General features: G+C 39.5%; 2 protein-coding genes across 5 annotated transcripts in view; both read left to right on the top strand.

The window, feature by feature from the left end:
* The window catches only part of LRP12 (LDL receptor related protein 12), an 81,237-nt gene extending 71,862 nt beyond the window's left edge, over nt 1–9,375 (top strand). For all 3 annotated transcript variants that reach the window (XM_058564773.1, XM_058564772.1, XM_058564774.1), the window contains 3 exons: nt 671–1,775; nt 3,312–3,444; nt 7,077–9,375. In XM_058564773.1, the coding sequence (XP_058420756.1) occupies nt 671–1,775; nt 3,312–3,444; nt 7,077–7,943 (2,105 nt within the window). In that variant the 3' untranslated portion in view covers nt 7,944–9,375. The remainder of the gene's footprint in view (nt 1–670; nt 1,776–3,311; nt 3,445–7,076) is intronic.
* Nucleotides 9,376–22,105: 12,730 nt separating this feature from the next.
* DPYS (dihydropyrimidinase) overlaps nt 22,106–26,131 on the top strand; it is a 78,121-nt gene continuing 74,095 nt past the window's right edge. The window contains exon 1 of one of the 2 annotated variants that reach the window (XM_058564771.1): nt 22,106–22,591. In XM_058564771.1, the coding sequence (XP_058420754.1) occupies nt 22,328–22,591 (264 nt within the window). In that variant the 5' untranslated portion in view covers nt 22,106–22,327. The remainder of the gene's footprint in view (nt 22,592–26,131) is intronic. The other variant, XM_058564770.1, reaches the window with a different exon arrangement.

Genomic DNA, 26,131 nt, shown 5'->3' with positions numbered 1-26,131 from the left:
TTTTCTTCATTTCAAAATGTCTGTTATTTTAATGATGTTTATACAGTAGGTTATTTAAAATTCTTAGGCAGTATATCCTCTTGGCTCATATGTCTTATGTCATTTTACTAAATGTTCTGCAGTAAAATAGCTCTCTGCAGAAACAGAATTGGTCCCTTTTCTTTAGATCAAACTGTAAAGATCTTCATGGAACACATCATATGTGTTTAATAAATTGAATTGTTGAGTAATTAATGAGCCAATATTAATTTGCCATCAGACCTTAACTTATTTTTTTTTTTTGTAAGGAAGATTGGCCCTGAGCTAACATCTGCCAATCCTCCTCTTTTTGCTGAGGAAGACTGGCCCTGGGCTAACATCCATGCCCATCTTCCTCCACTTTATATGGGACACCGCCACAGCATGGCTTGACAAGCGGTGTGTCGGTGTGCGCCCGGGATCCAAACCAGCGAACCCTGGGCCACTGCAGTGGAGCCCACGCACTTAACCGCTTGTGCCACCGGGCCGGCCCCAGACCTTAACTTATTTTTAAAACAAGACCTTTTAAACCCCTGTCACTTGGGCAAATCCACATTTGTTATAAAAATATCACTTGCTGTTATATAATCTTGTAAAGAGTATGTTTTTTTCTCCTTCCCTCTGCATCTCCCTCCTCCGCATGTCCTTCCAGGGAAATCTGAGGAACCACACTGTGCTTGTGATCAGTTTCGTTGTGGTAATGGGAAGTGTATACCGGAAGCCTGGAAATGTAATAACATGGATGAATGTGGAGACAGTTCTGATGAAGAGATCTGTGGCCGAGAAGCTAATCCTCCACCGTCTGCTTCTTCTCAACCCTGTGCTTACAACCAGTTCCAGTGTCTGTCCCGATTTACCAAAGTTTACACTTGCCTCCCGGAATCTTTAAAATGCGATGGGAACATTGACTGCCTCGACCTAGGGGATGAGATAGACTGTGATGTGCCAACTTGTGGGCAGTGGTTAAAATATTTTTATGGTACTTTTAATTCTCCCAATTATCCAGACTTTTATCCTCCTGGAAGCAATTGCACCTGGTTAATAGACACTGGTGATCACCGTAAAGTCATTTTACGCTTCACTGACTTTAAACTGGATGGTACTGGTTATGGTGATTATGTCAAAATATACGATGGATTAGAGGAGAATCCACACAAGCTTTTGCGTGTGTTAACTGCTTTTGATTCTCATGCGCCTCTTACAGTTGTTTCTTCTTCTGGACAGATAAGGGTACATTTTTGTGCTGATAAAGTGAATGCTGCAAGGGGATTTAATGCTACTTACCAAGTAGATGGCTTCTGTTTGCCGTGGGAAATACCCTGTGGAGGTAACTGGGGGTGTTATACTGAGCAGCAGCGATGTGATGGGTACTGGCATTGTCCAAATGGAAGGGACGAAATCAATTGTACCATGTGCCAAAAGGAAGAATTCCCATGTTCCCGAAACGGTGTCTGTTATCCTCGTTCTGATCGTTGCAACTACCAGAATCATTGCCCAAATGGCTCAGATGAAAAAAACTGCTTTTTTTGCCAGCCAGGAAATTTTCATTGTAAAAACAATCGTTGTGTGTTTGAAAGCTGGGTGTGTGATTCTCAGGACGACTGCGGAGATGGCAGCGATGAGGAGAATTGCCCAGTGATTGTGCCTACCAGAGTCATAACTGCGGCCGTCATAGGGAGCCTTATCTGTGGCCTCTTACTGGTCATAGCGTTGGGATGCACCTGTAAGCTTTACTCTCTGAGAATGTTTGAACGAAGGTCAGTGTCAAGACAGAACTACAGTGGTTATGCTCTCCGCAATAAAAACATGGCCCGAATATTTGCAACAAGTACTTTAATGTGATTAGCAGTATATTTTTGTTTTATACTATTTTAGAAATAGATAAATATTGTTTATGATTTATGAAATTACTGTGAAAAGCCTACAACTCAAAAGGCTAAACACATTAAAAAACAGATAAATACCTAGAGTTATGATGTGAGAAAAGCCAAACCATATTTACAGTTCCTGTTTTCAGATTAATCTGTTTCATAGGAATTTTGCAAGCTGCAACTCTCAGTTGCAGTTTTTTAACCTGGGTTTTTATAAATATTAATTCGACAATTCCAGATATTTTGAGAAACTACTATGTTCAAAACACTGTACAGATGAATAGAAAAATGAGTAAGGTGTTATGTTACAGGCAGTTTACAGCTAGAAAGAAGGAATTGGTGGGTGGAACAAGATGACAAAAAATATAAGTGTTGTAAGAGCTATAAAACAAAATGGTATAAAAGTCAAAAGATGCCTAATCTGTTGGGAGGAGGGGGTGAAAGACTTTTCATTGAAGTGCCACTTGAAATCTATGAGTAGAATGTAGAAAGGGTAAAGGTATTATAGTTGAAAAAAATAGCCTAGGAAAACACATAGAAGTAGGAATGCCCAGCATTGCTCGGAGAGTAAGTACATAGTTCTATTTGTCTAGAGCCTAAGACACATATGAAGGACTAATAGGAGATAAGACTGGAACCTGAGGGCTAGTGTCCTGTTGTGGAGCTTGGTGAAAGCCATGCATCAGAGTTCTCAGTTAAGTAAGAAATGGTTACATTGTCTTCCATGTGGTAGAGGATAGACTGGACCTGGGGTAAGTTGATGGCAAAGGCCCCCTAGGGTGTTGGAAAGACAATGAACCTCCCAGTCCCAGGAGAGTCACAAACAATAGATTCAGCAAAGCACTTCACATACCAGACAGCTGAGAATGGATGCACACAGATGCACAGAATCACAATAACCATGCTTTGTCTTTTCTTTGGATGAGTATAAATGGCCAGAAAACTTTTTATGACATGCAACATGAGAGCACAATGAAGAGTCAGAGGTCTTGAGTTCACATTCCAGAAAGTGTATTGGTGACTCATTTCACTCTTTTCCTAATCTGAAAAATAAATGTGTTGGACTTGATGACACTTTATGTGTTTTCTAAGAGCTTTCAAGTACTTTGACCTAAAGTCTCGAGCCCCCTGTGATCTTAGGGGTTTAAAGATCTAATACCTTTACCTTTTACAGGTATTTCTAGTTTATTAAAACTTAGTGATCCAGGCTTCTAGTGTAAAGCCCGGTGAAGACAGACTCTCTACTTCATCTGTGTATTCTCAGCATACGGGTGGTATAGATATTCAGTAAATGTTGGTTGACTAAGCTTTAAAAATGATCAGCTATATTAAAATTCAGATTGTTTTAATTGTTGGTAATAAAAAAATAATGTTTTGGCTTGCCTTTTTTTTAACCCTTTTTATCCCTGTTTCCTCTCCAAGGTCATTTGAGACACAGTTGTCAAGAGTGGAAGCAGAACTGTTAAGAAGAGAAGCCCCTCCCTCTTACGGACAGTTGATTGCTCAGGGTTTAATTCCACCGGTTGAGGATTTCCCTGTTTGTTCCCCTAATCAGGTATGTTGCAATTTATGATTTCTGTTTCAGTGCCTCTTAAACTGAAACCTATACCCGCATGTATGGTAAAGCATCCTTGACTGTCAGAATTTTTGCGGTCAAGTCAAGGATTAAATATATGGAGGATTTGAAATTACAATGGTTTCATTGTATTTTAACAAATACTACAGAATATAGAAGTATACTTTTCATTCTTTACTTCCAATTAGGTTATGTGATTCTTAAGCATTTTACTGTATAGGATAATTTAGTGCATTAAAATTCAAAAGTAAAGTTTGGCAAATTATTTTCTACTTGAACTGAACATTCAGAAGATTTAAGAATGAATACTAAAATTAATATGCTAGTACTATATTAGTAACATGCTAGGTTAACTAGTTATAAGTAAAAGTAGTTGAAATTAAGTTAACATTTTCACCGGACTTGGGGGAAAACTTCTTCAGCTGGATTTTACAGTGCTTAAGAATTCACACTATTTTCTTTAAATAGTCACTCATTCTTTAATGTTTCTGAATTCTTTAAATTTCTGTTGGTGATTCTTTTTTAATTTCTTTTGTAATGCTTAAGATGGTGCCAAGGTTCCTAAGGGCATAGGGTTTATAAATTTAAAATGTAAATTCATCCAGAAACATTTAATAAAATTGTTCCCAGTATTAGAATTAAGAAAAATTGATAAACAGTGATTTAATTCTGTTCAAAATAGAAGACCATTTCCTTTTTGGTAAATGAGATTTCTGATTAGAGTCTGTTGCCTTATTTAGGAAATCTTTGGTGAGAATCTGTAGTTTTAAAACATTTCTCTGGATGTAATTTGCTAATAAGTAAATAATTCAGAAGTTCCACTGGTTGGAATTTTATGTGCAAAATAGAGAAAAAACCTACTTTGTGGTCTGGCCATGGGTAAGGTTTATTTTTAGGTGGGAATTCAGACGATGGTTAATTCCGTTCACGCACTCTACCATCTACCCCCCACCACCCCTGCACCTTGAGGCTACCTTCAGGAGTTTAGCCAATTGTGAGATTAGAGGGAGCACAATCCACACATGACAGCCCTCACTTCTAACACCAATTGCAAGTTCAGGGGTTCCCAGAACCATCCTAAGGTTTGGTAATTCACTAGAAGGACTCGAAAACTCATTGAAAGCTGTTATACTCACAGTTGCCTTTTATTACAGGGAAAGAACCCAGATTCAATCAGCCAAAGAAAGACACATTAGGACAGGGTTCGGGAGGGTACCAAACACAGACCTCCCAGTTGTCTTTTCCTTGTAAAGTCAGGACAGTGTTACTCTTTCGACACAGATGTGTGACAGTATGCACAAAATATTGCCAGTTAGGGAGGCTCACCCAAGACTCAGTGTCCAGAGTTTTTATTGGGGCTCCATCACATAAGCAGGATTGGGGCTCCATATTGGGGCTCCATCACGTGAGCAAAAGTGGCTGATCTCAGTCTCGAGCCCCACCAGAGGTTGGCTGGTACTGCTGACCCAGAGCACCCCCCCCACCTACATCACAGTGTTGGTGTGGCTCAGAGCCTCCGCCTAAAACACACTGTCACTATCTGGGTGGCCTAAGGCTCCAGGCAGTGACACTTCCATCAGAGATGACATTCCAAGGACTGAGATCATATCCCAAAATAAAGGACAAAGGTCAGACCTCACTTTGGGTAAGGTTTACATCTTTATTACATACTACACCATTCTCTAGGGTTATAATTTACCCTTGTGATGGAATTCTACTTAAACAAAGTTTTAAGATAAAACATGTTTATCAGTGGTAAACTAAACTTTATTCAGTTAATGAGATGAAACTCAAATTTGAAACTTTGGGTAACAAATTATCAAAATTCCATAACAGTTTTTAAAAAGAAAAATAATCTTCTAAATTACCATCGCATTCAAAATGGAAATGCTTTCTGAGGAATGCTTTCTTTTGCTTCATAAACTGAAGAAGTGTATAAAATTATTTCTAAAACATTCATGAGATCCCCTCATAGTATCTAATGTTAAAATGGCAGTCCTTTAATTAAACAGATACTGAGCTAAGTCGAGAGCTGCACCTCACCATGATAGACTGTAAGGTGAAAGTCAGCGTTCAAGTGTGCTAAGGGTATTGTTGATCTTGATGGATGGTAGCTGCATGAAAGGGAAGGATATCTGAAGAGCCGTTTGTGTACTGCTGACTGTAATAACAGTGCTCACACCAAGCCTTAGAGTCTGCATGCTAAATGGTGAGGGCCAGATCTATGGACAAGTTCATAGGGATGTGAACCACTTTTTTTTTTTTTTTAATTTATAGTTGGGTACTTCTTAATTGGTGAAAAATCTTACTCATTTGTGTAGCAAATCTGTGTGTGCTGATATCCATATTTCTTACTGACAGTCTGTGCTTTACCAAGGATAGACTATGAAATATTCCTGTGATAGTAACTTCTTAGCTTTCTGTGAATTACATTCCAGGGATTATGTTCAAAAGGCCTATATGGAAATCACAAATAGATTCAATACCAGTCACGAAGAGAGATGAAGAACATATGCTATCACATCTTCCTTTTTCTCCTTCCCTCTTTTTTTCTGTGGGGAAAGGCAAGAGCCCTTCCTTTTGGCAGAGGGAAACTGTATCATCATTTGCAAGGGAGTGTAAGGGAGTGTATCGAGTCACCATTGTTTCCTGGAAATACTGTAATTTCAATACTGAATGCCAGATTGATGAAAGCTGTGTCTGTTCCAAGTGTGAATACTTCTTTTTATAACCACTAGATGGAGCTTAAAAACTGTTTTATATAAATGCTGTACATTTTTAAAATGATCTGTAAACTCATTCATCTAGAAAAAAGAGTAGATTTTTCTTTCAGTTGGGCAATATAGTCACCTCCCATATACACTAAGTAAAAATCACCAATTTTCAAAGAATAAGGATATGATAATTTATGCTTAACACTAAGCTGTAGAAAATAAAACTTAATCTTTAAAGATTGGAAAGGAATCCAGATGTCTCAGATACCATTGTGTAGTGCTATAAATGCATTAATTTCTTTGGCTTGTTTGTTTCCTGTTCTGTATTACAAACATATTAATTCCTTTATGTATGACAATATAAATAAGTCCTCAGTATCCATTCATTCAACAAATCCCTGAGATCAACTGTGAAATATAATTTTCACATGTTTTGGAAAGTTTCAACCTTGTAAATCAAGTCTAACTTGCTCTGTGTTTCAACAAACAAAAAACAGATAAAGAGCCTGGTTTTCACGCTGCTGTAGGTCATTTAGTGAATTACGGTAGAGATTCTTCTACCTTCCTAGCTAAAGAAGTATCAAATAATTCTGTTTTCCAGCTTTGGTACACTTGTATTTGAAATAAAATAGCTGTTATAATTGACATTAAATATAATTTTAAAGTTGCATATATAAAATGAAGTGTCAAGAAAATCTTAAACACAGTGAGCAATGGTTCAAGTCACAGATTAGATTCTGTAGTGGGGTGAACCTGTGTAGACAAGAGAATTTAATTCATCCTCCTTAGACGCTAACAATGAGTAATAGAATTTTTAGCCACAACACATTCTTAGTAGAAAGGTGTTTTCCATCTCAATACCTCGTTGTTAGCTATCTTCTTTTCTTATTTTTGTAGGCTTCTGTTTTGGAAAACCTGAGGCTAGCCGTGCGATCCCAGCTTGGATTTACTTCAATCAGGCTTCCTATGGCAGGCAGATCCAGCAACATTTGGAATCGTATTTTTAATTTTGCAAGATCGCGTCATTCAGGGTCATTGGCTTTGGTCTCAGCAGATGGAGATGAGGTTGGCCCTAGTCAGAGTACCAGCAGAGAACCTGAAAGAAATCATACTCACAGAAGTTTGTTTTCCGTGGAGTCTGACGACACAGACACAGAAAATGAAAGAAGAGATACGGCAGGAGCATCTGGTGGGGTTGCAGCTCCCTTGCCGCAAAAAGTCCCTCCCATAACAGCGGTAGAAGCAACAGTGGGAGCAAGTGGAAGTTCCTCTGCTCAGAGTACCCGAGGTGGTCACACAGATAATGGAAGGGATGTGACAAGTGTGGACCCCCCAAGTGTGAGTCCAGCACGTCACCAGCTCACAAGTGCACTAAGTCGTATGACTCAGGGGCTGCGTTGGGTACGTTTTACATTGGGGCGATCAAGCTCTGTAAACCAGAACCAGAGCCCTTTGAGACAACTTGATAATGGGATAAATGGAAGAGAAGACGACGATGATGTCGAAATGCTAATTCCAGTTTCTGATGGAGCTTCAGACTTGGACGTGAGTGACTGCTCCAGACCTCTTCTTGATCTCGCCTCAGATCAAGGACAAGGGTTTAGACCACCCTGTAGTGCAACAGACCCTGGGGTGAGGCCAAGTAATCGAGATGGCCCTTGTGAGCGCTGTGGTATTGTCCACACAGCCCAGGTACCGGACACTTGCTTGGAAGCAACACTGAAAAATGAAATGAGTGATGATGAGGCTTTGTTACTTTGTTAGGTACAAATCACATGAGGGAGGTTGTATACAAGTTGGAGCAATATCCATTCATTGTCTTTTAACTTCACAATTAAACTAGTTTTAATTTAAAAAGAAAAAAGATGCAGGGTGATTTCTTATTGTTATATGTTAGCCTGCATGGTTAAATTAAACAACTTGTAACTCTATGAACTTTAGAGTTCACTATTTTAGCAGCTAAAAATGCATTATGTATTCCTATTGTTCAGTAATGTTCTTTCATCTGTTTCTAATTGTTTTTATCCTGGTACTGTAGTTCACGGTAGAAATACAGCTGCTGAAACTCATTTGACTGTCAGTTTATCCTATCTTATGTTAAAAGGTTTGTTTGTACAAAATAATTCCTTCTTTTAATTGAACCTTTATGCTTTTGCCAATACATCTTGTAACTTAATATACTAGATGTTAAGGTTGTTAATATACAAAAAAAAAACCTTATATTCACCTGTGTTTTTATTTGTATAACATTTGTCTAAATATTATTGGATTTCATCATAATATGAACTTGTCAGAGGGAAAAACACTTTGTCTAAAAATTTTTCTCTTCTGTTTAACATGCAGTGATGTGAAATTTAGATAGAGTTAGATAAATTAATGGCAAAAAACAAAACTTTTATAGATTTTCTAATGTTGACTTTAATACTCTAATATGGTACAAACCAAATGGTAAAATCCAAAATCATTTCTTTTTTCATCTCTATTTAAGGACAGAATTAAGCAGATGAAGATACTCTACTATGCATTAAATCTTGAACTTTATAAAATATGTACAAAAATTGTACAAGATAAGTTCCAACTGGTAATGTCTTTCCCTGATGCAGGGTTATGCTTGTATTGGACCCTAGGGATTTGCACTAAAATCATATCAAGGTCTCAGATGAGTTTAGTGCACAAGCACTATCACTTTAAATACTATTATTTGCTATCATAATGACTATATATTTCCATAGCTTTTGGGTGGTAAGGGGGAGCATTTTTATTACAACTTGAAATTGCTTTGCTCGTTTCATATTTATTTGTTGTATTTAAAGATTACATTGTTGTACGAAAGTGATTTTTTCAATATATTTTATTCATGGGGGGATCATGCTACATTATTGAAAAGCAAATTCAGAAATCATTCAGATCACCCCCCTTTTTAAGTAAGAATTGCAAAACCTGCATTTTTTTATTGTCAATTCCTGTTTATTTATTCTTTAGCTGTCTGTTTTAGTAGCTTGATGATTGAGTATGAAAAATGTATTTGTGTGTGATTATTGCTATTTATTAAATTTTAAATACTTTGCTGAATGTCATTTTAAAGCATGTTTGAGGTCTTGTGTATTTGTCGTGTTATGCTGTCAGGAAGAACTGACTGAAATGTTTTAATAAGTATCAAAAATTAAAATGACTTTTTTTGTATTGTCTTGAGGTACTTTTTAAATCAAAATTGCTCTTTATTTTTGTTTCATTTTGGTCTATATACAAATTCAGGTCGCAAAATATGCAGTTATATCTAGAAGAAAAATTAAGAGGAGGTTATTGTTTCTTAATTACTTTATAGTAAAGTAGTAGCTTATACCAGCACTCGAGGGTGAAAATCCTTGAGGACCTGAATAATATTTTGCTTTTGAGAAAACTTCCTCTTAGTTGATATATCTTGTAAGATACAGTCACGCAATCAGTTATCTTTTTGTATTATTTTCAGATACATTTCAGACTCCTATAGATTATTCTACTGGCAGATTTTGGCTTCCCAAATTAATCTTGTTAGGTCCTACTAATAATATACTATCATATAGAGGTTTTTTTTGGTTTTCTGGCATATGTTTTATTTATTTATTTTTTTTAATTAACACATACATCTTTCTGGGTCAAACAGTAAAAAGTAAGGCTCTTTCCTACCCCTGATGCCCATCTTTTCATTCCATTTCAAAGAGACAGATACCAATACCAGATTCTTACATACCCTCCAGAGATAATGCATAGATACATAATATATCCATATATATAAATGCCATATATAGTAACGCAAATTTTAACATACTATGCATACTTTTTCGGCATGGTTTTTCAAGGGAAAAAAATATATCAGAGTTTGAACATTAAAAGTAAAATTGGGCATTTCTGTTATTTGATTTTTCACATTTAAATCATTGATCTATCCTAAATTTAAGGCTACACTTTTTTTCCAAGGTAATTACCATAGTTACCGTATGTTTATTACATAATCTATCCTTTCTTTACTATTGGAAATGGCCCCTTTATCATATTGTTAAGTTTCATATTATTTGGATATGTTTCTAGGCTCTGTTTTCTTCAATTGATCTACCTTTCTTTTTTGTACTGTTCAGTCTTTTAATAACTATAATTTTTAAATGTTCAAGTATTCTTATTTTTCCATTTGAACTTTAGAATCAACTTACTGAATTTCACAAAACAAATCCATTAGTACTTTTTTTTGGACAGTTTTATAGATTAACTTAGGGAAATTTGACATCATTATCATATTAAAGCTTCTGTCTAAATCATGGTGTCCTATCTAAAAATGGTTTCCATTTGTTCAAGTCTTTTGTTGTTGTTGTTTCCTTCAGACACATTTCCCATTTTAGTTTACAGAGATATTGTACATTTTTCAAGAGTTTATTCTTAGGAATCTCATGATTTTTGTTGCTATTATTAAAGAAATCCTTTCTGTTTATAGTATAGTCTGATTTTAGTATAGGTGAGGGCTAATGATTTATTTATGTTAATTTTCTACCCAGCTACCAGACTTCCATTTTCTTCTAGTTTATAATAGAGTTTCAATTAATTCCTTTGTATTTTCCAGTTACACAGTCATGTCTTCCAATTTGCATATCTCTTTATGTCTTAATTGCATTGTCTAGTACTACTAGAATAAGGTTAAATATATTGGCTATAATGAATTGGGTTGAGATAGATACACTTAATCATGTTAAGGAGTATCCGTTGATGCCCATTTTTAAAAAATTTTTAATTAAGAATGCATGTTGAATTTTATCACATGCTTTTTCATTATCTATGGAGATGATCATATGATTTTTCTCCTTTGATTTTTTAATATGATGAATTTCGTTAATATATTTTGTAATTTTGAACCATCCTTACATTCCTGAAATAAACTCTACTTGGCCATGTGTATTATTCTTTTAATATTGCTAGGTTATGTTTCATACTTTATTTAGGATACTTGCATCTGTATTCATCAGTGAGATTAGTCTGTAGTTTTTTTTGTGTGTGCTATCTTTAAGCAGTTTTGTTAGTAATTTTATCCTGGGGAATTTAGAAACTTCCTTCTTTTCCTATGCTCTGGAGCAGTTTAAATAGCATTGGAGGGCCGGCCCCGTGGCTTAGCGGTTAAGTGCACGCGCTCCGCTACTGGTGGCCCAGGTTCAGATCCGGGTGCGCACCAAAGCACCGCTTTTCCAGCCATGCTGAGGCCGCGTCCCACATACAGCAACTAGAAGGATGTGCCACTATGACATACAACTATCTCCTGGGGCTTTGGGGGAAAAAAAAGGAGGAGGATTGGCAATAGATGTTAGCTCAGAGTAGGTCTTCCTCAGCAAAAAGAGGAGGGTTAGCGTGGATGTTAGCTCAGGGCTGAGCTTCCTCACAAAAAAAAATTAAAAAGATTGAAAAAAATAAATAGCATTGGAATTTTCTGTTCCTTAAAATTTCAGTAGAATTACCTGAGTCTAGTGGATGTTGGGCAAGTAGCTCTGTGACAACTTTGTTGGTGTCTTTTACGGTGCTGGGTCTGTAGTTTTTATATCTTAGCTGGGATCATAAATCATCCATTTCACCCAAGTTTTCAAATTTATTTGCCTAGAGTTGAGCAAAGTTATCTTCTCCTCTTTTGTGCTCATAGCTCTGTTCTGCTTATTGTGTGTTGTGCTTGCTTCCTTATTTTCTTAAGATAGCTAACAGTTGACCTATTTTTTATTGTTTTTCTTTTGTTTCCCCCAGAGTTGTATGCTTTGAATGTGTCGTCATAATTTTCTGTTTTTCAATTAATAGATTTTCACTTTAATAAATTTCCTACTTTTTTGCTTTCCTTAATTTATTTTGTTGGATTTTCCCCTAACTCTTTGAGTTAGCACTTCATTCATTCATTTTTATTTTTTCTTAATTATTAATATGAGATTTAAGGTGTGCACTCAATTCTGAGCACTGCTTAAGGTGAATCACTTAGATGTATTAGTGTTGCCATTACTTTTATATTCTAGGTGTTCTGAAATTTCTGTTTTTATTTCCTCTTTAACTCAAAAGTTGTATAAAAGAAGGCTTTTTCCTTTTTTCTTTTCTTCACTGTATTTTCCCCCAGATAAAGGGATTTTTGGTGTGGGCAGTAGTTTTGTTTTCTGATTCTTTTATTAATTTTTATTTTTATGGCATCAAGATCAGAGAATGTTGGGTGTATTAAATCTTCTTTGGGGAGTTTATTGTCTTTCCTCAATTTTTCAGATGTTTCAGGAGCACCTTAAAAAAGTGTATTCTTTGTTTACAGGGTACAGATTTTAGTAGATATTACTCAAGATTTATCGTACGTCATTTAGATCTTCTCCGTGGTACTTTGTCTTGTCCTATCAGCCTGTCAGTCAGATCCCCAATATTAGTATGAAAGAGAACAGAAACAAAAGGGACTGGGATTAGAAGCTCTGTGGGCCGGCAGCCCCAGCCGGAGCTCATGCCATAGGCTAGGACTGAGAACGTAGCACAGCATGAAGCAGGAGTCGGGGGGGGGGGGGGGGGGGGGGGGGCAGGGGAATCACTCTTTCTACCAGCTGTTGTGGTTTTAGTTGCTGCTACTGCCTACCACCATCATCCACTGTTAAGTGGAAATAAATGGGTAAGACAGGTTAAAAGGATAAAGGAAAAGAGTAGATTCAAGTCTCAAAGTATTTATTGAGTGCTTACTCTAGACCCAGTGTTGATGGCAGCGTGCCTTCCTGCTGCTCTCCATGCAAGCTGCTCAGTCATTCCTCACACGCTTTCTCCTGGATGCCAAGGGAGACGATGATAGCAGCTTGATAGGACCTGTTTTACTCAAGTGAGTCTCTGTTTAAAAATTGATGGAAGCAAGCAATAGAGAGAGGTTTTCAGAATAGCTTGTTCAGGAATAGCATACAAATTACAAATTGCATGTAGCTAATGGCATGGGTCATAAGTTGGCTGATTGCATTTTTTTCTAAGGTACTCCACAGTCAAGGTGGTAGAATGAGGCAAAGTAAAATTAACAGAATTTTAGAGCTGGAAGGAATCTTTAAAACCGAGATAGTAAAACACAGCTGATGAATCAGGAATGTCCTCAACTTCAAAGAAATCTGTATTATGCACCATGTAACAGAGGCCATATATGCATACATAGTTTATCATTATGTGATGTTAACAGGATTTTTTCTTTAAAACATTAGGTAAAGAGGCCGGCCTGGTGACGCAAGCGGTTAAGTGCGCGTGCTCCGCTGCGGCGGCCCAGGGTTCGCCGTTTCAGATCCTGGGCGCACACCATGCACCACTTCTTAAGCCATGCTGTGGCGGCGTCCCATATAAAGTAGAGGAAGATGGGCACGGATGTTAGCCCAGGGCCAGTCTTCCTCAGCAAAAAAGAGGAGGATTGGCATGGATGTTAGCTCAGGGCTGGTCTTCCTCACAAAAAAAAAAAAAAAGGTAAATTCTTTGGACATTTTGACACATACCTGACCCTAAATGTGAGTGTGTATCCCATGTTCACACTATCAAAGACCATTTCTGAGAGTCCTTTACTGCCAGCTACTTGTTCATCGCAGGAAAGAATTCTCAAAGCAAATAATATTTACTCATTGCTGAGTGCCTACCATCTGCCAAGTCCTGTATATGTATCTTTGGAATCTTCACAGTCCTATAACATGTAACCCACATCTTCTGTTTGCCCAAGGGCATACAACCACTAAGGGCAAAACTAAGAATTGACCTTAGCCTTGTCTGACTCAACAGTTGTCTTGTGAATGAGATGGATCATAAAGTGAAGTAATGTTATCAGTCAGGAGAAATATCCATCAAATTGGAGCCAACAGACCTGGATTATTATGCAAACTCTCTGAGCTTCAGCGTCCTCATCTTAAAATCAGGATATTAATAGCTCCTTTATAAGATGATTGTGAGGAATAAATTAAGACATTTGTAAAGGCTGTAGCACATGTTCTGGCCATCTCTTATTGTGTAATAAACTTCTCCTAAACTTTATGCTTAAAGCAACCACAGTCTCAGTTTGCTCACAAATCAATAATTTGGGCAGAGCTCAGTGGAATCAGCTCATCCTACTCTTGGCATCTGCTGGGGCTGGAGGATATACTCCCCAAAGAGCTCACCTGCATGGTTGGCAAGTCTGTGCTGTCAGGACTTGGGATCCTCTCCATGTGGGCCTCTCCATGGTGCTTGTGTTTCCTTACAGTACAGCAGCTGGGATCCAGGAGTGAGCATTCCAAGACACTTCTGCAGAAGCTGCAAGGCTTCTCATGACCTAGTCTCAGGAGGCCCTGAATGTCACTTCTGCCACATTCTATTGTTCAAACAAATCACTGAGGCCAACCTAGATTCAATAGAAAGAGAAACAGACTCCACTCTCAATAGTAGACATAGCAAAGAATTTGTGACATCTATAATCTATCACAGCACATTACCTGATACATAAGAAACACTAAATTGCCAGTATTAATATTTTAAGCAGAAAAACAGTTTTACAGTCCCAGTAAGAAGCTGATTTGCTAAAAGAATATCAAATTAACTCAGCTCCTTGTCATACGTCAAGTATGTTAATTGTGCATGTCATATTTATTACAGATTATTATAAAGCAATTTGCCTTAGCATATTATTTGAGTCAAAAATCATAGCATTGATGCAAATTTAAATAAACATATTTAGGCAGTTGGTAAATGTTAACAATTAGTTATTTTTCAACTACGTTTGAAATAACTTCTATTTCAACATGTTATCATAACCTATAAAATTTTTATTTTTAAATTTATTAGAGGCAACATGGTAAAAATCTGGAGCCAGATTGCCTTGATTTTGTGTATGTGTGTGTGTTTGTGTGGGTGAGGAAGATTAGCCGTGAGCTAACATCTGATGGCAAGCCTCTCTTTTTTTTTGCTGAGGAAGATTGGCCCTGGGCTAACATTCGTGTGCATCTTCCTCTACTTTATGTGGGATGCTATGGGATGCCACCACAGCATGGCTTGACAAGCCGTGCGTTGGCGCATGCCTGGGATCCAACCTGCAAACCCCAGGCCGCTGAAGTGGAGTGCGCGCACTTAACCACTGCATCACCAGGCCGGCCCCAGATTGCCTGGATTTTGATCCTGTCCTGCTCCTTACTAACGTGTGATCTTCAGCAAGTTAATCACTCTGTACTTCAGTTCTTCACCTGTAAATGAGGATGATAGGACTGTTGGAGGATTAAATAAATCAATAGACGTAAAGCTCTTGGAGCAGTGCCTGGTGTATAGTAAGCGCTATGTAAGTTGTTGTTACTGTCATTGTCTGGATGTTAGACAGAATGTCTCTGAAGCTTGAATGAAATGAGATAAGGTATGTGAAAAGTCCAAAAAGAGTTGTGGTTTCTGAAGATCCTGAAAGTGTGCTTACGCCCAGTGCTTCTGAGTGCAGCCACTTCCCCTCGGATCATGGAAGTGAGTTGCAACCCAGAATAAAAGTCAAAAAGGGAGAAGAAACTGTAGCAGCCCAACTGTGATGAGTTGAAGGGAATTCCAAGACCGAGGAGACAGGATCCCGCTGAGCTCAAGGCCCAAGGAAGTCACCTTAGTGACGAAATCTGGAGAGGTCCTTACAAGACTCCTAGAACCTAGTGATTTTCAGTCCACTTAGTTCCCTCATCTCAGCAAACACTGCTAGTTGCATACCCAATGTCCAGGAGGAGAGAGGCCTCGTTTTAAGGGTTTGGGGAAAGGAAGAGAAAAAGCCTGATATCTCCGAGCAACAGCACCAGCCTTGGTGTGGCTACCTCAACTATGGTTACCTGAAGCAACTGTAGTAGACTTCTCAGCTCCCCACAGAGTAATACATTCCTAACTCAACGAGTGGCTTCTTAAATTGGGAATAATAACAGTGGTTTGGAGGATTAAATGAGACAGTGTATATAAACCAGTTAGAACAGTGATGGTTAAGTACTCAGTAAATGTAGCTATAGTTGATGGTCGGGTTATCAATAAACTGCTCACGCTGCTCTCTTCCAACAGCAGCTCTGTTCATATCTCGGACTTCTGTATAAGATCTCATTTGAACCAAGGGTTTTGAGAATTAATAAAATTTGGAAACCAGTGCTAGAACATACAAGACTAAGTCACCCTGTGCTAACCTAGGGCACACATGGTTTATTGATAATGAAATATCTTTTGAAGAATTTACTAAGAGTGATTTCAAGTAAAGATACTGAGATGTCAATTAGAGTGGATTTTCCCATGTGCTGGAGGGAGGATCAAGCCCAAAGAAGTTTAAAATCCTCCTAAAAGTCACGTGGAAGCTTTACTAAGGAGAAGTAATAGAGTAAGATGGAAAAGCACGGGCTTTGGAGTCAGACATGTAACAATTTGAACCCTGTCTCCACTGCTTTAAGAGTTTTATAACTGTGACTAAATCACGTGATCTCACTAAGCCTTGTTGTCTCATCTGGAAAATGGGATAACACCTACCCTTAGGGGTTACTGTAAGGATTAAACGGGGGGGGGGGGGGGGGGAAGACTCTGCAGACGCCTTTCCCAGAGCCTTAAACATAAGAGATTGAAAATAAATTTTAGTTGTCAACATTAATGGTTCATTTTCCAAATTAAAACCATCTTTTTTTGAGCTTCCTTCCACCATGTGTTATGCATTTTGTATATTAGTAGCACTTTCTGAAAAAGCAGATTTCTTATAACAGTCATTGTCCTGTTTTCTTGATCATAAGGCAACTTATGGCTCTATCTCAATGAAAAGTAGATTCACAAAACAAAGGAAGTGGGTATCTTGGCACAGATTTCTTTATTTTATTATAAAAAGGCCCAAATGAAGAACTTCCATAGAGCCCCAGAACAGGAAAGATGTGCTATGGGCTTAGTAACATATGTTGAGTGAGTATAAATAACAGAAATACAGAGAAGTTATTTCTATTCAAAATTATGGTAAAAAGCAACATACAAACCTATTCAAAAACTTTTCTCAATTTTACTACAGGAGGATCAAGTTTTACCTGAATATTTTATACATTTCTATCTTATCTGCTGAGCTCTGATTTCAAGGAACATAGAAATTCCTTATCTAATTTGGCTAATCTATTAGATTTAGTTTTCCTAAATCTGATTTAGTTTAAATACAGTTATGTGTCGCTTATCGATGGGGATATGTTCTGAGAAATATGTCATTAGGTGATTTCACTGTTGTGTGAACATCCAGAGTATGCTTACGCAAACCTAGATGGTATTGCCTGCTACACACCTAGGCTATATGGTACTAATCTTATGGGACCACAGCTGTATATGCATTCCATCATTGACTGAAGTGTCGTTATACAGCACATGACTGTATAGATTTTGTATTTGTTATTGTGCGTCATGTGAATTTTAACTTTGTTGTGTTCCTATTAGTTTCCATCGGTTGGGCTTTGTTTGCATTATTGCTGTTTTTTATTGCGATTTCCCCATGTAACATAATTTCCATTTCTCTAGCTCATGAGTTGCCATTAGAGTTGTTAGCCAAGTGTGCAAAGCAATTCTTTGTAACCATTTTCTTGATTTGGAATGAAAATAAGCATCCATGTATTGAGTACTTCCTGATATTCAGGAAGTACTCAAGTACTAGATGCCATACATACTTCATTCTAATCCTTAGAACAAATCTGTGTGATAGATGTGAGTCTCTCAAATATCAACAGAAGCATCAATAAAGCCTTTGTTATTGGGATTGGAAGCAGTATAATTCTTGGAACTTGAACTAATTCTTTACTGTGTTATATTTTCACACAGAGAATAATGGAGAGATTTTATTTTATATTTAAGATTTTATTACAGCCACATGGTAAGGATTTCTGTTTTATTTTGGAACCATATTTGCTTTATAAAAAATATAACATAAAAAGATTGGAAAACAACCACTTCACAATCACCAGGATGGCTATAATCAGACAGACAGGGAGGGAATAACAAGTGTTGGCGAGGCTGTGAAGAATTGGAACCCTCATACACGGCGGGGGGAATGTCAAATGGTGAAGCTGCTTTGGAAAGTGGTTTGGCAGTTCCTCAAAGGTTAAATGTAGAGTTGCCATATGACCCAGAAATTCCACTCCTAGGTATATACCCCAAAGAAATGAAAACCTACATCTGCATGAAATTCATACATGAAAGTTCCTAGTAGCATTATTCATAATAGACAAAAAGTAGAAACAACCCAATGTACATCATTTGATAAATGGATAAACACAGTGTGATATATCTGTGCAATGAAATATTATTAGGCAATAAAAAGGAATAAAGTGCCAAAAGATACTACAACAGGAATGAACTTTGAAAACATATGCTAAGTCAAAGAAGCCAGTCACAAAAGGACCACAAATTGTATGATCCTATTTATACGAAATGTCCTGAATAGACAAATCTATAGGGACAGAAAGTAGATTATTGATTGTCTAAGGCTAGGGAATGGGGGAGTGGTTAAGATTGGTGACTACTAAAGGGTACAGGTTTCTTTTGGGACTGATAAACATATTCTGAAATTAGATTATGTGAACATTGCAAAACTGTAAATATATTAAAAACCATTGAATTGAACACTTCAAATAAGTGGACTTTGTGATATATAAATTATGTCTCAATAAAGATTAGAGAACAAAAACACAAATAATATTCCCTTTTTTCCTATTTGCTTTTAGAATTGGGTCTAAGCTATTGTTCTAAATAATCTTTCTTATTCTGCAGGAGAAAAGTAGTTGTTTTATCAAATTAAAGACAGAAAATACTGGCTTCATCTACCTGGCAGTATAATGTAGTGGATGTGTGTGCCGCTGGCCTTGAAATCTGATCAACTAACTGTTACTTTGGCAATTAACCTGTCTAAGCCATACTTTTTAGATCTGTAAAATGGAAGTAATACTTCCTACCTCACAGAGTTCCTGTAGAGATGAGATAACATATACAAGGGCCTTAGCCTAGTGCCTAGTGTATTCAAATTCAACAACAAATTACTCCATAAATATTTATGGAGGGACTACTATATGCTCAGGAATCATGCTCAATCTATCTGCTGTTTAAATCATTATGTGAAACTTTGTTTAATGTGAAGAATATATTTTATAAATCTAGAAAGTCATAATTTTATAATATGAAATTGTACTTGTACATTATAAATGTCCACAAAACAATGCATTAGTCATATTCAAGGGAACAAAAAAACAAGCTATTCTCCTTTCCAGTTTTAAAGAAAGGATAACATCTATATATCAATAGAGATATAAGGAGTGGCTTACTGTTTACAGCAAATTGCTGAGCAAACCAAAGGAACAGTTGGTCTTTTCAAGAAGCCATCTGGTGGTTTATTTCAGCATTACAGTTATTTATTTTGCAACACAAATAGTTCAATACTTGTTTTTCGTAACACTCAAATGAACTTTTAACTGTGTTCTTATTAATACAGACCAAATGCTAAAAAGCCCCTCTGCAGAGTCCCATACTGTGATGTTGACAAGGTGTAAATGAAGCTAGTGAGCTCTTCTTATGCACCACCGTGCTCTGAGATAGATCTTTGAATACAAAGGTAAATATCATGCAGTTTGCATTTTCCAGAATCTCACAGGTTAGTGCCCCTAGGTACACAGTTATGTGACGGGTGGGTAGTTAGGTGGTATTTCCTTGACCTTCAACATTTTCACTGTTTACCTCGTCTGGTACAAAACACCTCTTACATCAAAAGAGTAGTTTTCTCCCAAGAAGTGTTTTTTTTAAGATGAACACCATTTTTAATGAAGAAGGAAGATAGACAACTCTATTACCTTCTAGTTATAATAGAGAAATAAAAGTGTAAAATTAGACGGCATAGAGGTCAGATGATTTGGCCAAGGTCACATAGCAGTAAATGTTGGAGATAAGTCTTTCATTTCGTAACCTGTAATTTACCCATTATGTGCAAAGATAGGAGGGTTCTAGTTCAGAGGGCGTGGGCCTGGGTGGGACGAGTGCATGTAAAGGCGCCACACGTTGACTGCTGTCTCTCTGTATCTCATGCTCTTGCTTTTACACTGATTCCTCCAACATCTGGGGCACCAGTTGCAACACTGTCATGTCCACATCACTTCAAACAATGTTGTGAGGGGTCCAGAATAGCACCCAGCTGTGGCCCGGCCCGGGGCCTCCCAGCATTCCTGAAAAAGTTGCAGTAAATCCCAGTGAGGTCTGCCTCAGAATCCCTTTTGCCTTAGACCTTGACAGCATCCAGGGCTTTTGCTTTAGATGTAGGGCACAGGAAGAGTGCCACTAATTTGCAAAGGACTTTTAGAACCGAAGTAGGTAAACTGTCCTGCAGACACCCTGCAGCTCACTTTGCATCTCGTTTACACCCTCCCGGATTCAAGGCAAGCAGGAAAACACAAGCTCCCATCTGCTAGACCTAACAAGGGTCTCGGGCTCTGCTCTCATTGAGCACAATTAGTCGGCTTGGGACAGGTGCCCATCCCTGAGCCCACCAGCGTGGCTGTGAGGATTTCCTGCCGTGACTGGCAGAGCCTCAGTGAGCAGGTCAGTCCCAGAGCCAGGGGTCCCATCAGTTCCACCAAGGCAAGTGTTCTGAGAACACAGGCGGAGGATTTCCCGCCAAAGAAACTCCAGTGACTGTTACCAGAATAAGCAGGAGAACAGGTGCTGGAACAGCAGGTGCCCCCCCGTACTCTCCAACCTTTCTACAGCATTCAGTCTTGGTGCCCTTCTTGAAATCCCGCATCCCTCCTTCCCTCACACAGCGCTCCCGGGCGTCCCTTCTCTGACTGCTCCTCCTCTGTCTCCTCTTCCTCCTCCTCCCCTGTGAGGAAAGGGGGGTCCACGGTTGTCTAGCCCTACCCCCCCCAGCTTAACCGCACGGAGTTCAGACTCACTTGCCACCACCTCCTCTGTGCCTTACCCACCCTGTTCCCTTGACCTGTAACGTCATCTCGCCTCCCACCTGTCATCCCTATGTGTTCACGTCCTCTATATCTTGTGAAATATCTCTTTGTCAATCTTCCATATCTAATTTTCTCCACGGCAGAAATAAACTTTCCCTTTCCTCTAAACTCTTATTATCCTCTCTCAAAGAGGATTTTCTGTTTTATATATTCTGTTATATATTGAAATATGTACGTGTGTCACCATTGGCTCTTAGCTCCTTGAGGGCAAGAATATTATCTTTATCACTTAACTCCTCTATCCAGTTCCCTTCCATGGCCAGTCCTTATAAAGCTAGTATTTGTCACATAAATTTGTATGGTGCTTCCCATTTTATTAAAGTGCATTCACATCCATCAGCATATTTGCTTCTCAAAGCAAATCTGGAAGGGAAGAACAAGTATTACCTCAGCTTTATACATCAGAAAACTGAAGAACCAAAAGGATCAAAGATTTAACCTGAAGACTCTAAGCGAGTTCTTTGAAAAAGCTGGGAGCAAAAACTTAGATCCTTAGAGTTACATTACCTGCTATTTTCCAAGAAAAACTTGCTGGTGTGTATTATATCATTAAAACCTGGAGGATAGTTGATACCAAATTGTTTTACTTTCAAATAGATTAAATATTTCACTCTGAACTTGCACACTGCGTCTGCCAATTACTGGGATTGTATCATGATTTGCTCCTCGTATAGTTAAAGAATATTTAAAGGAAATCCAGACCAACTGGTTCATTCTGGCGTAAGTGTTTTCACTGTTGCTGCTGGTGGCGGTGGTTGGGCAACCCCAGTTTCTCTCTCTCTCTCTCTCACGCCTTCTCTCTCTCCCCCTCCCTCCCTTTCTCTCTGTCTTTTGCGACAGACACACTTCTCATCAAGGGAAGGGAGGAAGTGGATTTCTTTCCCCCAAGCGCCTTTTCTTATAACGGAAAACAAACGTCTCCCGTTCAAAACTCCAAGAGCTCCCCCTTCCATTGACTCAGAGCCCCGGGTGTGCCGTGGATTCCGAGCCACAGAGCATTCGCGGTCTGAACCTGTCCTGCCCCAGGCTTTCGGGCCAGCCCAGCCCTCCCGGGGGCGGAGCCGGCATTCCCAGGCCGCTTCACACACCCGGCGGGAACACTTGAGCTCGGGCTCGCCCGCCGTTTGCCGCCGCAGCCGGAGTCCGGGACTGTCCTCGGGGACCGTGCGGCCGCGGGCCCTCGCCATGGCGGCGCCGTCGCGGCTCCTGATCCGCGGGGGCCGCGTGGTCAACGCCGACTGGTCGCAGGAGGCGGACGTGCTGGTGGAGGACGGCGTGGTGCGCGCGCTCGGGCGCGACCTGCCGCCGCCGGGGGGCGCCCCCGCCGGGCTGCGGGTCCTCGACGCCGCCGGCAAGCTCGTCCTGCCCGGCGGCATCGACACGCACACGCACATGCAGTTCCCCTTCATGGGCTTACGATCCGTCGACGACTTCCACACGGGCACCAAGGTAGCCACCCCCGCCCTCCGCTCCGGGGGGCCCCGCGGGGCCCTCGGCCACCTCCCCGGAGCCGAAGCCCCGCCACCTCGCGCCTGCAGCGAGCCGCGGCGACGGACGGGCGTGGGGCTGGGACTAGCGTTCCCCGCGCTGAGCTCCCTTCGTCTAGGGACTCATCTCCGTGGCATCAGCCCGGCTCTCACTAAGCCGCAGGCCCCCACTTCTCCCTTGAGTAATTTGGCAAGCTTAAGGCAACCTATTCCATTGCCCTTATTTCTCTACACCCAGACCCCCCATTTTCACTGGTGTTCTTGGACTTGGAAGCCCACACGTCTTCCATACCATCTGCAGAATCTCTTTGTTAAGTCGGCACTCCCAGCCTTTCTCCCCATCCTCCATCCCCAGCCAAAACCAAATGAGAAGCCCATTCACCTGGTGGATACTGCCTTAACTCAAAGTGAGCAGTGTGTGGTGGGTGATGAGAAGTGGGCTTCCAGCCCACCATGTCCACAATCTTTGCCTCCACCCTCCATGAGAAAAAATATTCCAGAAATGGCCTCCCAGCATTCACACTCCACCAAGGCGACCTGGTCCCGTGGGGACATCAAATGCAGATCTTGATTCTTCCTGAAGCTTCGCTGGTGGTGTAGGAGGATCAGATCACTGGTCCCCAGGTGAGGGAGGCTTGGATTTCTCTAGCTACAAAGGCCTAGAGGCTCAGGTCATTGAAAAGAAGCTTAAACGTTTCTCCAAAGCTCCTGAAAACAAGATCAGAAGATGAACAGGGTAGCTTCACGGAAACATAGAGTTAAAACTCCCCTCTCAACACTTGGGCTACAGCCAAACCCACACACCCTCGTCGAGGCTTGCGTTTGGGATTGTGGTGAGAGAAATGGCTCCTTGCAAAGTGAAAGAACTGACATCTTCAAGGCTAAGCTCCTCACTGAGGGATGTGCGCGACGCTTTCCCTGACGACCGCGCCTTGATGTGTGAGGAACAAATCGGGCTGTTTAGTCCGGGTATAGACCGTGCAGGCTTTCAAAGCAGTTTTGACGATCTATCCTTTACCCTATGGGTTTCTAACATTTTTTTAAACCGATTTTTACTCTCCCTTCACCTCCCCCCTCCACGTTGCCCAATCCTTTATGATTGACCAGAATGTTCAACAGAAAAAAAGAACCGTTTGACCCAGAGAGAAGGGTCTGGGGCAGGCTTCTCACATCAACATTTGGAAAGCTTCGTCTAGTTACTAATTATCAACCTTTATCATCAGGGCAATGGTCAAAGTGTTTTGTAGGACAGATCATTACTTGTTTTGAAAAAAGGTGAAATTTGCTCAATTTGATGAACTTATTATTACATTTTAAACAAAATTTTCAGATAGCAAAGTGATATATGATTATAGAAAATTGGAAAAAATAGGAAGGTAGAAAGAAGAAAAATATTATCCATAATCTCCTACTCAATGACAACCAATGTTTTGGTGTATTGCCTTTGTGCTTTTTAATCTGCTTTATTTTACATAATTGAGGTGTATCGTGCATGTGTGATGAGTACGTGTGCATACGTGTATATAAAATCTTGTAGCCTGCTGTTTTCAGTTAGAATACACACACTGTTATTACAGACTCATCGTTAACAAAGTTAGTGGCAGGGCATTCCACTGACACCCCCTTTTTCTAGTTGGGGAGCCGCTGTTGCTGACCGTCAGTTGCCAGCCCACTGGCATCATTTCCCCTTCTTTCATCAGGGTTCTAGAAGAATCAGTCAAGAGGGGTTGGAATGCTGTTGGGGAGGGACATTCCCTCCCTTTCTCGAGATTGTCTGTGCGTGCCCCAAGGCCCTGGGAGGTGGCTCTTGGTTTTCTATCTGTTCCTTGGCCATTCTGAGATTCTTAGCATGGAGAGGTTTACAGTTCTATATTGCGAAGTCTTTGTAGCAACAGTCTGTTGTCCACAGCAGAAAGAACGTATCGGCCAGCTGATTCTCAAGGCGTTTCTGTACTTAAAGGTTGTCAAACGCTAAACAAAAATATGTTCTTCGTGAGCCTAGGATCTTAAGCAGGAAACAATATGGTCAGAGATATTAAGGTCAAAGATTTAGCAAATACTAAATTCATGATGAATATTAAACAGTATTCACAAGGGGGCAAAGTCACAAAAGTCTACTTCAAAATTGGCAGCTTGGATCCCAGGAAATAACCGCTCCCACTCCCAGAAACAGATGAGGCTCCATAAGGGGAAGCAGATGGGTAAATATAGATAAAATATAGATAAACGTGAGCATTAAAGTATTGGCCTGAGTTCTGAAAGGAGGGCATTATGGAGTTATTTTGTCCTCTTTTCTAGCGTCTTCACGATAACTCCCAAGGCAGTGTTGGTGGAGTTTCTGGTTTGGGGAAATAAGGACAAAGAAGTCTTTTGTAAATGCTGGTTGTGTTATATATTAAACCTGAAAAACATCTTATTAATACTGTTAAGTAACATTTATTTTATGAAGCACTTGCCGTGTACCAGGCCCTGTGCTAAGCTGTGCGTTGTCTTCCAACAACCCCAGGTGCCATTATCCACTCTTTGCAGTTGAGGAAACTGAAACTTAAGTCACTTGCCTGAGGTCACACGCCTAGTAAGTGACCAAGTGGCTCTTCAAATTCAGTTCTGCCTGCTGTCGCTTGAGCTCTTACCTTTCTGAAATGACTATTGAAAAAACATCTAATGTTTAGTTTTGTCAGGGTGGCAAGTGATGGATGAAAAAGCTGTGTAAGTTGCATGCTAATGCAAGATGGCTTTTCTCAAAAATAGAGTCATCTTTAAGAAATACCTTCCCAACACTGGAGGCAGTGAAGGTCATCAGCATAAATATACATTATAGGGATGAGGTTTGTGAGGCCTTTGTTTGTGCATTTATAGCCGCATCATCTCTAAGGGTCCAGAAATGGGTACCTTAAGTACTGAAAGCCATAAAGTAAAATGATTTATTATGCTCTCAGGAGACGGGCCCCAAAAGATTAGACCAAGAGCTGTTTGCTTTCTGCATCCACCAGGCTGAGCATTTATAATACCTGACAGATAGAAGGCAGACTCTTTGTGGTATTCTATGTACTGCATTGATCACTAGATTGTGATGGAGTCCAATTTTAAAAATGAAATATAGGTCAACCAATGGTTACGTGTTTTGTAAACCTAATTCATGTCAGAGGTTGATTTAAAGCCTATAATTGATTTACTTAATTATAGGTAAAAGCTTTCTATCTGATGTAACTAATGGAAATAATGTTCTGCTTTAAGGAAATCATATTTCACTTTGTTGGTCTATACTAGAGGTAGAGTGGTCTTCCAATAATTCAGTATCTGTGAGGAAAGACAATGGGATTTTTTTATTCAAATGGATATTGTGAATTAGATAAACTTGAAGGCATTATGACTTTGCTTTTACTATATCCTGTGATAAGAGAATGAATCACAAGAGCTCGGCCAGTTTTCAAATATATATATTTGTATTCAGACATATATGCAGCTTGGAGTGGGTGGACTCACATTAAAAGCCTGGCAG

This window comes from Diceros bicornis, chromosome 21 (genome assembly GCF_020826845.1).
Source record: "Diceros bicornis minor isolate mBicDic1 chromosome 21, mDicBic1.mat.cur, whole genome shotgun sequence".
Lineage (NCBI taxonomy): Eukaryota > Metazoa > Chordata > Mammalia > Perissodactyla > Rhinocerotidae > Diceros > Diceros bicornis.
The sequence above is the reverse complement of the archived record's forward strand: the minus strand, read 5'-3'. Positions and strand labels throughout refer to the sequence as shown.